Source organism: Petaurus breviceps, unplaced genomic scaffold (assembly GCF_028583685.1).
Source record: "Petaurus breviceps papuanus isolate PSGF00001 unplaced genomic scaffold, PetGlider_PUasm1.0 207, whole genome shotgun sequence".
In the NCBI taxonomy this organism is placed as follows: domain Eukaryota; kingdom Metazoa; phylum Chordata; class Mammalia; order Diprotodontia; family Petauridae; genus Petaurus; species Petaurus breviceps.
In genome coordinates, this window is record NW_027185850.1 from 12,104,986 (window position 1) to 12,119,073 (window position 14,088).

Below are 14,088 nucleotides of genomic sequence, written 5' to 3' on the forward strand. Positions count from 1 at the left end.
CTTTTGTAGTCCTTGTAGTTAATCCATCTTTTTAATCTGATAGCACATTAGTTGGAAATGAAATAAAAATTTGGATGATTAGAACTCCCTCCAACTTGGTCTTGGGACTTTTCATTTATTTAGTTAGCTGTGTGAAGTGTAGTCTGCATAAACTTTGCCTCAGAACAATTATGCCTACACCTCAGACCTATGATTCTGTTGAGGTAGGGAGCACCCTCTACTGATGTTGGTTGTAAATCTTCTATAATTCGTACTTTTAGAAGGCTGCCTATGAATTAGAACGGATAAAGGACTTGCGATGGTCCATAGATTGTGTCAGAGGCCATATTTGAAGGTACGAAGTCATCCATAAATCAAGTCGCATACTCTATCCATTACAATGGATCTCACATTGCAGAAATTTTTTTTAATTAATGATAAGTTGTTGGACATTGATATATATATATATATATATATACATATATATATAAAGTATATTTTAAATTCTCCAATTGCATTCTTTATGCAGGTTACAAATATTAAGTAAATGAAAGATGAAACTATGGGAACAGGTGTTTTTAATGAGCTTTTATATTGTTCCTTTTATGAGATGAATTTATTAATTTTACTGTTTTTTAAAAATTCACAAACCACAATAATTTTATTTTTATTTTGACAATTTTCCTCAGTTTTGGATGGTGTTACTTTCTGGTTGATGGTATAGCTTAAGACTGGAACAGTATCCTAAAACACCAAAACCCAAAGTCATATCTTCTTGTCAATTAAAAAAGCCTTTCTTTATGCAACAGCTGCATCTTTTATTTTACAGATGTAGAAATCTAAGTCAAAAGAAGCTAACTGATTTGTCTGGGGCCACCCAAAGAGTTAGTTATAGAGCTAGAACTAGGACCCAAGTCTCCTGATCCCCAGCTCAGGATTAAGAATTTATTTAAACAGGGTGGCTAGGTGGTGCAGTGAATAGAGCACCAGCCCTGGAGTCAGGAGGACCTGAGTTCAAGTCCGGCCTCCGACACTTGACACACTTACTAGCCGTGTGACTTTGGGCAAGTCACTCAACCTCAATTGCCCTCCAAAAAGCAAAAAATAAAAATAAAAAAATTTATTTAACCCATTTTGCAGATATCTAAACTGTGTAACAAAAATTTAATAAATGACCTTTCAAGAACTAAGCACCAGCAACATACTGTATGTAAAACTAATTGGAGTTCTATAATGGTATTCTTATTTCATGGCTGACATTTACTGGCCTCAGATTCTATTACGAAAGATTGTGGAATACAGTTCTGCTGTGCTAGTTGAGAAATACAGCTTTTCAAGGACTGGCACTGCCCTATTAAACTAGGTTGAATATGTTCAACACCTATTTTGAATAGAAGTACATTTTAAGTGTCTGCATATTTATAAATTTTAAACAAATCTATAGATAAGTTAGCAATAATTACAGTTGGTAAACCTATTGAATATTTCAAAAATTCCCTGTTTTACAGTCTCGTTTTTTTCTCTCTGGTTATTGTAATATAAAAATAAATTATCAACTTTTGATTTAAATGTCTTTTTTCTAATTAGAAAATAATGTAAGTGGCTAGTCTAATGATATTTTTATATTTTAAGGATACAACTTTATATCTTTTAATCGAGCAGGACACACTAAATAGCTGTGATATTTTATATAAATCATTTAGTGTTGCTATGACACAGGCTTATTACAAATTAGGAAGGCAGTATTAAGCAAATTATGCCCTGGATTTACTCCCCAAATAAGGAGAATGCAACAGTTTTAAATGTAACACACACACACAACACACACATTTTAATCAATAATATACAACAGTTAAAGGGAGATGTAGCCAGAGAAGTGTTTGTACCACTGTCTACATTCATCCTGACTTGACTGGTCAACAGAGAAGAGAAGTCACCTGGAGCTGCCCTTCGTGGTCGGGCAGTCTCAGAGGAGACACTGTCCAAGCTGGCCCTCATGACACGAGGGAATATACACAATTATAGACCCATTCTTGTCGCTCGTTCACAGGCATCACGTGCTGACAAACCTGCAGCAAAAGAACAGCCAGAACCTTATTTTTGGGTTGTTTTCAGTGAGCTGACATTACTAAGTCCTCTGTAACAAGTAAAGATGAGATCTCCCTGCCGTGGAACATAGTCCAAAGCAGATCAGGCTGTACCCTCAGCTCTGGGGGAAAGGAAGAGAAAGGGAGAGAGGACACAGAGGCTTGTCTCTCCTTCGCCCCAAGCACTTAGCACAATGTTTACATGGCTGACTGCAGAAGCACTGGGAGACATGGTGGGCTGGGCCAGGGAAGCGAGAACAGTGAGCACTGTTCTCATCTCTCTCTCTCCCCCTACAGTGGGGGGGCTCAATCTGGTGCTGGGCCTCCACTCCTGGCTACTATGAATCCAGGGTGCTACTCATGGAACCTGGAAATCACAAGCTTCAAAGCTGAAAGAGACGGAGCAGACTATCCAGCGCAGGGGAAGGAGGGGGCGGATTTTGGGTCAGAGGAGGTGAGTTCAGCTCTCTGCTCTGTCACCTCCTGCTTCCATGACCCTCCGGGCCTCAGTTTTCCCATCTGTAAAAGGGACATAACAAAACCTGTAGTATTTACTTCATAGGGTTGTTGTGAGGGGAATGTTTTGTAAATAAAAGTTCTACGAAGATGAGGGATGACTACTTAATCTATTTCAAGCTTTCTGACCAGCCTATGGGGTAGCTGGCTGAGGTTTCAGCTCCATTTTACAAATAAATGAACACAGAGAAGGAGAGTGCCTGGCCTTGCCTGTCACACGTTTCCTCCCTGTAGGGCAGCCTGCTGTGACTATCCATAGGAATGCAGCATTCATCATTATAATTTCCTATTCGCACATTCACTGCGACCACAACAAGACTAAGGCCCAACACAGAGCTGAGGGTGTCCCTTAGAAAGGAGCATCAATTACCATTGTAGCCTTTGGTGCCACCTCCACAGCAAACATGTTGAGGCTTCTGTTATTGACACAGTTTTTACTTAGCTCATTGTTGACATGAATAATCGCTTTATTTTCTGACTACAAAAAAAAAAAAGTTAATATTTTTTAGTCCACACTTCAGTAAATCATAAACTTGGAAATGCCCACGAGAACCTGAGGCTTCCCCATCCCCCGGCCTAGCTCCTCTTTCCCAGCACCCTCAGTGACATTCCGGATCCTTCCCTGTCTCCTGCGCTCTGTTCGCCCTCTATCCAGCTCCTGCCCATCCCTCCTTCCATGAGCACTTCCCTGCCTCTTTTAGTCCACAAAGTCTTCTGTTTCTGGCATCTGAATGCACTTTAACATTACAGTATGTAACTGCTAACCATCCAATGAGACTGTTGGATTTCTGAAAGTAGGAGCCAGGCCTCACTCTTCTCTTGGACACCCCATGGCATCTAGTTTAGAGACCTTAATAAATAGGTGACTGGTTACTCTTGCAGATAGTTTACGAATTGAAGACAAAAAGATACTATATGATAAGACCTCTCCCTATCTGTGTCCCGAGTCACCCAAGCAGTGACAGAAACAATGCAGAAGAATGATCAGTGGAGAGGGACCAGCGGCTCTCAGGAGACAGTGTCCCAGGAGAGGGGCAACAGCACACATATCTGGGATGTGGTGAATAAACGGGGTCAGGAGCGATCATGGTGCAGGGGGTGGCTCCAGCCTCATCCAGGCCATAGCCTTGGCATCCCTCAGGGTCCCTCTCTGTGCTCTATACTGAATAATTACAAATGTACCCTTCTCCAGGGTTGGAGGCTCCCTGAGGGCAGGGGCCAAACTTTTTGTAGTCTTAGCCTCAGGGCTGAACATAGACCTGGGCTGCTCAGTGATTGACCAAATGAGGCAATGTTAGTCAAGGGCTTATTTAGCACAGGGCCTGGCACATAGTAGGCACCTACCTAACCACTAACTCCCTTCCCTTCTGGGACCAAGTCTAAACCAGCCGTGGCTCTAGGAGCGGGGAGCTGGCAGCTGAAAAAGCTAAGCACTCTCCTGGGAACATGGTAACCTTAAGGTCACCTTTTACCTTTATGGTGACTTGAGTAACTTCTAGAAACCTGTCTCTCAATCTATCTGAATGATTCTGTTGTTTGTGCCAAACTGAAATTTATATTAATTTAACTATCAAGGAAAGTTGCAAATCCACACTTTTCTTCCTCTCTTCAATTTCATAAGGTTTTTTTGAATAAAAAATTTAAATAACAAGGACTTCAGAGCTCCTCTAGAATAACTGTGCTCTAAATTATGAATCCCATAGAACTAGAAAAGGGAAAATCAGCTTTCCTGAATATTTTTTAGAAATACTGATATAACAGAAAAGTTTCTTTTGCCAATCACAGAAAGGAAACAAGACAGCATTAATACATACGGAATAGGGTTTACAGACAGAGCTAGCCAAGTCCTAATCAATACCTTATTTTCAAGAACTGATGTTATCCGGAAGTCACTTTTATAGGTGTGTAAAAAGACACTCTCATGGCTGTCCAGGGTTTTGGCATCGCCTTTGTTAATGACAGACTTGCAAATGGCTTTTTCAAAGGGCCGGCCTCCGGATCCCAAGCAAACAGCTTTGATTCTGGGCCGGCATTTCTCAGCATATATGTCAATGATGAATGGGCATGCCTGCAGAGGGGAAAAACCCACTATTATGGGACATTCCTGCCTTCTGTGTTCTGGGACAGAACACATCACTGCACTTGCTTCACTTTATCCATGAAAATTATTTTGCTTTTTCTTCTCATGCTGGTTTTTAGGGTGTGTTCCTGTCTTTCTCTCTCTGAAAACAAACTCCTTAAAGAGAAGGACCGTGTCCTTTTCCATCCCCAGGGCACAGCAGGGGCTTCGTTAAGGCTGGTTTGAATTGGGCTAGTTCAGCTTTCCAAGGAAACATGAATGAGCTGGAGCACTACGAGCCTCGGATCTCTGACTTTTTTAAAGGGTTCATGTGGTTAATTTGAGAATTACAGAGACAAGAGAAGAGCAGAAGCTAAAGGATGCTGACATTGGACAGCTTCTCTTCCCCACCATCCTTGCTCCCTTAAGGTCCTATGACATTGTCTTTTACAATCTTAAATCAGCTACAAGGATGCCAGTCGAGGAGGCTGTGAGAGGCTGGCCTTCCGGGAAACAAACCCTCGCTGATCTTGGCCAAGAGTCCAGAACATCGAGTTCTCGGCTGTTGCTAACAGCTCTCTCCAGAGTCCTGCTCTGGCTGTATAAAGGAAAGCAAGGGGAAGCCCAAATGGACCAGCAGGGCGTGAGCAGCTGTAGTCTCTGATAAAACTGGGGGGGGGGGAGTGAACAATCCCTACCTATGGGAACAACTTAAGGTACCTTTTCAACAATGATTTCAGATACTTTAAAAAGATGGTTTTATTCACACAGAGCTTAAATACAAATTCCTGTTAAATTTTCTATTTTAAAATTTGTGGTCTGACTAAAGTGGAAATCTGTTTAATGTGAATGTATATGTAGAGCCTATATCAGATTACATGCCATCTTGGGGAGGGGGGAAAGGACAGGCTTTGAGGGGCTGGGAAGTGCATTTTGCATTTGATCCTGGGGGCAAGAGGGAGCCAGTGGAGTTTGTGAGGCGGGGGTGACATGGTCAGACCTAGGCTCTAGGAAAACCCCTTTTGCAGCTGATGGAAGAGGGACCAGAGTGGGGAAAGACTGGAGGCAGCAGGCCTCCAGCAACAGCAGTCCAGGTACAGGGTGACGAGGACCTGTCCCAGGGTGGGGGCCATGTCAGAGCAGAGACGTGACAAAGGGGAAGTCGGCAGGCCTCGGCACCAGCTTATATACGGGTAAGGAGTGAGGCACCCAGCATGACTCCTAGGTTGAGAGCCTGAGGACTGGGAGGATGGTGATGCCCTCCACAGTCACAGGGAAGGCAGGAGACAAGGTCAAGGGAAGGGGCTAAGCTTCGTTTCTCTAATTTACAGATAGGGAAACAGATGCAGAGATGTGGTCACCTGGCTCAGTGAGGGAGAGAGGGGAGAGAGGCAGGATCTGAATCCAGGACTCTTCAACCTCCAAATTGAGAACTGTTAATCCAACACATTTCGTATCATTGCTGAGGCGGCCACAACCAAGGTCGGCAGCACATGGACTATGAAACTCCCGAATTATTATTAAAAGGATAACTAATGAAAAGCTAGAGGGGGAGGTTGTTATCACTATCAGGACAGCTTCATAAAAAACAGAAATGAGAAACTATGTTAACAAATAGCAAGCATCTATGAAGCACTTGTGTGCCAGGCGCTGCCCGCTGGGCATACAGAGAGAGGCAGAAAACCAGGCCCCGTCTAGTGGAGATAACATGGAAACATGGCCTGGGGGGAGGCAGCCTGAGAGGGAGGGCGCAGGCAGCATCTCAGCTAACTCTATAAGGAAGCCGAGGACACAGGGAGATGGAGGTGGGCAGGCCCAGAAGGAGAGTGTGCCCCTGAAGCCTAGAGCGTGGGCCAGGAAGCTGGACCATTCAGTGTGTGCATCGATTAGGAGTGAAATATATGGGAATCAGACTGGCAAGAAAGGGCCAAGTTGTGAAAGGCTCTAAATGCCAAGCAGAGGGCTTTATACAAAGGCAAGTGGGGGGCACTACGGCAGAGTCTGGAAGCCCTCAGTTCAAAACCAGCCTCAGCCATTGCTAGCTGTGTGACCCTGGACAAGTCACTTCATCTGTTTGCCTCAGTTCAAATGTGCACAGAGATCATTACAGCACCTGCTCCACAGCCTTATGGGGAGGATCCTAGGAGATGATATTTATACAGTGTGGAGTGTGGTAGGTACTTAATGAACTCTAGCTACTGTCACCATTTCCATTTGCTCCTGGAGGTAATGGGGAGCACTGGAGTTCACTGACATGGTCGGTCTCATGTTTCAGAAAAGTCCTCTGAGCAGCCATGAGACCAGGGGTGCAGGAAGGATGCCCATTCTCACCGACACCTTTAATACTGTGCTAGAAACGCTACAGCTACAGCAACAAGACAAGGAAAAGAATGGGATAAGAACAGGCAATAAGGAAGCAAGACTCTGCAGGTGAAGGCTGGGACACCTGGAGAGCCCTAGAGAACCGGCTGAAAACCAGCTGAAACCATCAACAGTTTTAGAAAGTGCAGGATATGGAAATAACCTACATAAACCATCAGCCTTTCTACACATTCCCAACAAAGCCCAGCGGGAAGAGAGATTTCTTCTAAAATAGCTGCAGACAATGTAAAACACTCTTGGATGTCTACCTGCCGAGACAAACCCACACAAATGAAGACAGATCTAAACAATGGGAGAAATACTCATTGCTCCAGGGTAGGCTGAGCCAATACAATAAAAATGACAATTCTATTTGAATTACTTTATAGAGCTAGGAAAAAAAAAAAAACAAAATTCATCTGGAAGAACAAAAGGTTGAGAATTTTAAAAGAATCAAGGAAGGTGGTCTAGCAGTATTACAAAACAGTAATCATCAAAACAAAACACAAATATGAACAAACAGTTCTCAAAAGAATAATTACAGATAATTTAAAAAAATAAAAAGATGCACCAAATCACAAATAATGAGGAAAATGCAAATCAATAAGGCTGACATCCAGCACACAGGCACAGATGAGAAGATATGAAAGTAGTGAAGGCTTGGGGTGCAGGCCCCCTCACTGGTCGAGCCCTGCTCTTGTGGAGGGCAGTCAGGACCTAGGACTAAAGCCAAGTGACTCCAGTGTTCTCTTCTTGGACCCACCCTGGCTCTCCATTCTACGGACTGCAAGGCGCCGCATCAAACCAGACACTCAGAGTGGCAGCACTCAGAGTGCACAAGCAGGGCTGAAGAATTCAGAGACGCCAAAGATGGGACCTGGGGCAGAGCAAGGCCCACAGAACCATGAAGAGCCGGCCAAAACACCAACACAGAACCTCTGAAGAAGGACTGTCAGTCTGGGGGCATGGACAGTGGTCTACTGAGCTGCCTCTTCCCCTTTCTCTTTAATTCTTTGTTGAAAGGGATGAGAGGGGAGGAAGGTGTGGCATGTTTGTAGGGGAAGGCCATGTAAACTCAAGAGAAATAACATGAAAAAGAAATAGGAAGTGTTACTTCATACACTGAGCAAATATGAAGTCTAACCTGCAGGTTAAAAATTGACTTCCTCAGTTTGAGATGGGTGAGGCCTGTCCAAAGAGCACTCTGTCTGAAGAAGCTCTGGGGGTTTGGGGGGACCACACACTCAACAGGAGCCGAGTCAGCAGTGAGACGGAGTAGCCAAGGAAGCATGAGGAGGGTCCAGCTGCTGGTACAGGGAGGGGATGGTCCCACTGGCCATCCCACAACTACGGACAGCAGCACATTTTAGGAAGGACCTAGATAAGCAGTGTCATCCGGAGGAGGTGGAAGGCCTGGACTGTATGTCACAGAGGATCAGCTGAAGGAATTGGAGATACTGATCATGGAAAATAAAAGTCGTGTGTGTGTGTAATGGGGGGGGGTGGGGAGGGGAGAATGGGGAGCATGGTAGCTTCCTCCAAGAATTTGAAGGGCTATCAATTTTTTTGCTTGTCATTAAAGGTCAGAACCAGGAGAAATGGGCAGATATTCACTAAATCTGTATATTTGTTTTACGTAAGGAAAAACTTCCTAAGAATTGGAGCTATCTGAAAGTGGAATGGGTTGCCTCGAGAGTGAATGGCTTCCCCACAATCCGAGATCTTTAAGCAAAAACCAGTGGCCACCCGTCAGATGTTTCCGGTTGGAGTTGGACTAAATGGTTATTCAGTCCCCATTTGACTTTGAATTCTATATGTCAACAGTCATTGCCACTTTGGTGAAAAATGTCTGGACTGACTTTCCTGTTTTAAGTGGCTTCCAAATAGGACTGTAACCAAGGGCTAATATGATTCAAGCCCCAAATGAGTTAAGATCAGTGCTAATCCTACAAATTCACGTTCCCAGCTCAAGAAGGCACACACACTTGCTCTGATCTAGGTCCTGGCCAGAGTGGGCCAACTTGGCATTGAAACAGAAAGCCCTCATTAATAGCTTACCCTTTTTGATTTGCTATGAATCACTGTGTGCATCAGGTTATGAAATACCAGCATTCTCATCTTTTTAAAGGGATCATTCTTCCTTCCTGTACTAGAGTCACAGATCACATTCTGGGGGGATAAGAAGAGACTACACACAGTGTCTTTACAGAAATGTGTTAGCAACTTAAATAACTATTTCTGCCTAGACCTTCTAAACACACTACGAAGTCATGGAGCTGTCCGCTTTTCATGTCCAGCTCTGAGGTGGCTTCTAGTCTTCTGTGCTCTTAAAATATTGGCAACAACCAAATTTTGTGTAAGACTAATTAAAGGCAGGAGAAACAAGAATGCAAATTTAGTCAAGATTCATGAGGACAGGGATTGGATGAAAGAGTCTGGGAACTTGGTCTGAAATTCATGCCCTACATGAAAAATTCATCTAGCAGGTTACTGGCTTTTCAGGTGAAAAGAACAAAGGCTGTGAATTAAAAACCCAGGCAATATGCAAATGCTTTTTACCTCTACCATTTCCAGGGCTTTGTTGTACCCCATAGAGCGCAGAGTCACCCAGAGGTCACTCGGATCTCCTTCTCCATCATTGGCTTCCATTAGATTGAGATCCAGAAATCCCTGCCTTGTTAGTTCATTCTTCTTTGTATCAAAATTATCTGGTTTAGGGAAAAAGAAGCGCTGTATGATTTAACTATTTTTTCAAATATTTATATAAACCTTTAGGATATAAATGTTTGTTTCTGAACAGTATAATTGGCATTTATAAATTTACAAAGAAGACACCGAAAAGCAAGGCCAACAGATGTATGGGGAACATAGCAGCTTCCCCACAAACTCTGCATGGAATACTGTCCTTCCTCAGAGGCAGCTCCTGGGCCCCTCCCCCTTTCAGTATTTTTAGTCTCCTTGATAAACACCTTTAACTCTTTTAACCAATCTAGCATGACATGAGCTCTTTTCACTAGGGGTTCTTAACCTGAGGTCCATGAATTTGTTTTAAAGAACATTCTGATAACTGCATTTTTAGATAATTGGTTTCTTCTGTAATCCTCTGTATTTTTACTTTATGCATTTAAGAAATGGAGGTGGCCAAAGCTTCAGGAGACTGCCAGGAGTCCATGACACAGGCCACTCTACACTTCCCCACTGGCTGGTCTCATTAGCACCTATGGATTTAGCGATCAGCTCTGAGCAGCGACTCCCAATCATCTCTTCTGAGCACCAGGTCTGACATCACCAACTACCTGGTGAGTCCTTTAAAACAGATTTTCTAGACACATTTGAAACTCGCCAGGTCTAAAGCAGAGCTCATCATCCCTGCCAGCCCAAAGCTTCCACTGTGCCAAGCCTCCTCCTTTCTGCTGAGGAGATTGCCAGCCTTCCAGACTGGCTGGTCCATAACCATAGCCTTTTCCTGTAGTCCTCCTTCTCACTCACCACATATGTTCAATTTTTTACTAAATCCGACCTTTTCTACCTTCACAGTTTCTTTGTATATGATTCCCCTCTCTCCACTCACACAGCCATAACACTCAGCTCAGACCCTTCTCTTCTTGCCCAGACTATTTAAATGGGCTTCTAACTGGTTGCCCCCAAGCCTCTCCCAATTCCAATTCATCCTTTATTCAGTTGCCAAAGTGATTTTCCTCAAGCACAGGTCCATTACCACCAAGATCAAACATTGACATTTCTGTTTGGCAATGCATTCTTCATAGCCAGTCCCATCTCCCCTTCCCACGGCTCCTTCATTTCTCCAGGATTCTGTTGCACTGGCTCATCCACAGTCCCTCAGACCACTCCTCCTCTGTCTCTGGGTCTCAGATAGGCCCACTCGCCTGCCTGGAAGCTTTGCCTCAATTTGGCTCCCTTCAAACCTCAGCTCACCTTTCCCTTGTGCAGGGCCCCTCCAGCTGCCAGGGCCTTCTCCTCTCATACTGCCTCCCATTTGCTCTGCCAAGATCTCCAGGAACCTGGTAATGTACAAGCTGTCTCTCCCACAGAGGGTGAGCTCCTAGAGGACAGGAGCTGCTTCTGCCTTCCTTTCATCCCCAGGACCTGGTACTTTGGAGGTGCTTACTACACATCTTGTGACTGACTGACTTATTAACTACTCTAGGGAACTATCATGTCCTCATGCTGTTGTTAAAATGTTTCATAAGCTGGTCCAGCCTATCTTTCCAGGCTCCCCTTCCCCCGTTCCGGTGTCCAGTCAAATTGGTTTTCTCTCATTTCTTTACACCTGGCTGGCACTCTACCTCCTTCCATCACCTGTCTGGGAGCCTGGGCCTAGGACACATTCCCTCCTCACCATTACCTGGAGTATTCGTAACTTCTAACAAGATTCAGCTCTGGCCCTACCAGCCACAGGATGCCTTTTCTGAGCCTCTGAAGCACACTATCAAACTCTTACATTTAGTTTGTGTTTGTTCTTCACACAGCTACTCCCCATCCACGTATTCTCCTCTGATAGAATGTAAACCACAAGAAGGCAGGATCTGTTTCCCTTCTGCCTTGTATCTTCAAACCCAACACACTTGGGTAGAAATAGTAAAATAAATGCTTACTGGTTAGTTTATACATTAAAACAGAGGCCTAAATACTGGGCCTGCCAAAAGCAGCTCTTTAACCTCTTCCAGTCTACACCACAAGACTAAGAAAAATAATAAACCAAAACTTTTTAAGACATTCCTAGCCCATGACTGGATAAAGAACAAAAATGATCTTTTGACCAATTTTAGACTTGTCATGTCACTTTGGAACAATGAGGGAAAATGACTTGCTGGTTTTATTTATATTGACATCCTATTTTAAGAAGCAAAAAGTGTATTTACCTTTGCAGATAGCCCAGGCATCTTCATCACATTTCTCGCCACTTGTCCTCAGTTCAAAAAAGTTATATTCATCAAGGCTAATAAGCCCATTTCCATCTAAATCAATTATATCAAATATGTCTGATAAAGCTGATCTAAAGCAAATAGACAAAAAGAAAAAAAAAAAGGGCGGCATAATTTCTTATCTCTACGAAACAAACTGAAAAGTGCATTGGTAAAAGGAAAACTCACAGCAGGACACCTCACGGTTTACAGCCAGTTTCCAAGCTGTTTGCATCAGCTACACATTTTGTCCATTCACACAAACCGAGACTCAGAAGCCCCAGAACTAGAAGGAGGCACCTAGGAGAGCAGACGCATCTCGGCTACCCAGACATTTACCAGCTGAGGAGTGTTAAGGTCAGCTTGGTTAAAACTACAGCTAACACATTTATCAGTGCTACAGGAAAGGAGAATTTTAAAAAAGAAAAGAAAAGAAGACAACATTTTTTAAATGGCTTTGGAATGTTGTTAGAGATCCATCTGTTGAATCAGACACCCATCCCAGTGCCCAGAGCCTCTCTGTTCAGCGGCTGGGCTAACCTGGAGAGGAATGGCATCTCCAGCTGGCTTCGGTCACTGGCTACTACAGAGACAGTTAAACCTATCTCGCACTCTGTGTCTGGGGCAGTGATGGTCTTGGGCAGAAAGGGTGCTGGCCAGTCTATGGCTAGAAGTGCTTTGCTGGAGGTTACTAGAGAAGCCAGAAATAGGTGAAGTAGCAGGATATTGCTGCACCCAAAGAAATGAGGAACACTGGAGTTCCTAGCATCTGGGGAGGCTCAGATGGACATCTGTGGAGTGAGGTGAGTGATGATACTGATGACAGAAAGGCAACAAGGACAAGAGGCCTCCAAGCTCCACTCCAGCTAGAGAGGAAGGACTTGTGAAGACTGAGTGGGGAAGCATGGTCCCTCTCATGACAGACAGGCAGGAACACGGTGGCTGGGGAAGGGGGGGAGGTGGAGAATAAGGCAAGCATTCCCAGATGTGGTCAATGAGCTGGTGTGTCTGCCTGTTTCTGCTTATTTGTTACAAGGGAAGAGTGTGGGTAGGATCGTTGGGAAGGGATAGTTATGGGCAAAAAAAAGAGCATTAATATAGCATTTAATATTTAAAAATGGGTCTATTACCTAGCAATGCTTAAAGGTACAAAAACAGGAGGGAGAGAGGCCTCGGTTGCCTTTGGAAAAAAACTGCCTGATTCTTTTAATGACCCCGAGCTTCTCCTTGAAACACAGGCCCAGCTATTTAACACCATTATCTTCCAGGGATGGTTGGGGCTCCAAGTCCTGGAATCTTCCAGTGTCTTAAGAATGGGAATTGAAAATTGCCCAAAGGGAAATGGAGAGATGCATAGTAGCTCTGACCAGGCCAAACCACATCACAAAAAGAGTCATCCAGAGCAGCGTGTAAAAGACACTAGTGCAACTAGAAAGACATGACCCCTAAAGGAGGAAGGGGCATGTGCACATGCAGGATCTGTCCAGAGATGGGGGCAAATGTCTCTGGCTCTGGAGCCAGGCTTCCTGGCAGGCCAGTGGAGAGGCAAGCACGGGGGGAGGGGGGTGTCACAGACTGTCCCACAGGAGGGAAGGCCCACGTGGCAACGCTGGGCACCGCCATGCATGGGCAAGCTGCCTTCTTGGTCGAGTTAACAGAAAGGGGCTACGGTCCTCTTGGAAACCGAGCTTACCTAAATTTCTTTGTAAGAAACAAGTCTCCCTTTTCACCTCTGCACACAAGCTTGGCTTCCTCTGTTATGTGTTTTTTCTCCTTCTTCAGCCAACAGCCAGTTGTGAAAGGAATTAAATAATAAAGTCCTGATCCCAATTCGCCACTCCATCCATACATCTATTCTCAAAAGAATAAAAGGGAACTTTTCAAGTCTTTACAAATATTAACTTGAGGTTTGCTTAAAACCAATATTTACCACTCTTAGGGACCTATGACTCCATAAGATAACAGAATTAGAATTAATTAGACCTTAGAAGTCATGAAGCCCAAGTCCCTCATTTTACATTTGAGGAAACTGGGGCCCAGGCTGGAGAGTGACTTGCCCAAGGACACATAGGAGGGCATAGTGGCAAAGGCAGAATCAAGCCCAGGTCACAGGTTCCTAAGCTTCGTGATTTCATCACTATGGACAGTAAAGACAATGATG

General features: G+C 44.2%; 1 protein-coding gene across 2 annotated transcripts in view; it reads right to left on the minus strand.

Moving 5' to 3' along the window:
- Positions 1 to 365: 365 nt before the first annotated feature.
- LOC138164900 (EF-hand calcium-binding domain-containing protein 7-like) overlaps positions 366 to 14,088 on the minus strand; it is a 56,312-nt gene continuing 42,589 nt past the window's right edge. For both annotated transcript variants that reach the window (XM_069092847.1, XM_069092848.1), the window contains exons 9-14: positions 13,621 to 13,778; positions 11,886 to 12,019; positions 9,562 to 9,710; positions 4,441 to 4,650; positions 2,953 to 3,060; positions 366 to 2,048 (exon numbers count right to left, since the gene is read on the minus strand). In XM_069092847.1, coding sequence (XP_068948948.1) covers positions 1,974 to 2,048; positions 2,953 to 3,060; positions 4,441 to 4,650; positions 9,562 to 9,710; positions 11,886 to 12,019; positions 13,621 to 13,778 — 834 coding nt within the window. In that variant the 3' untranslated portion in view covers positions 366 to 1,973. The remainder of the gene's footprint in view (positions 2,049 to 2,952; positions 3,061 to 4,440; positions 4,651 to 9,561; positions 9,711 to 11,885; positions 12,020 to 13,620; positions 13,779 to 14,088) is intronic.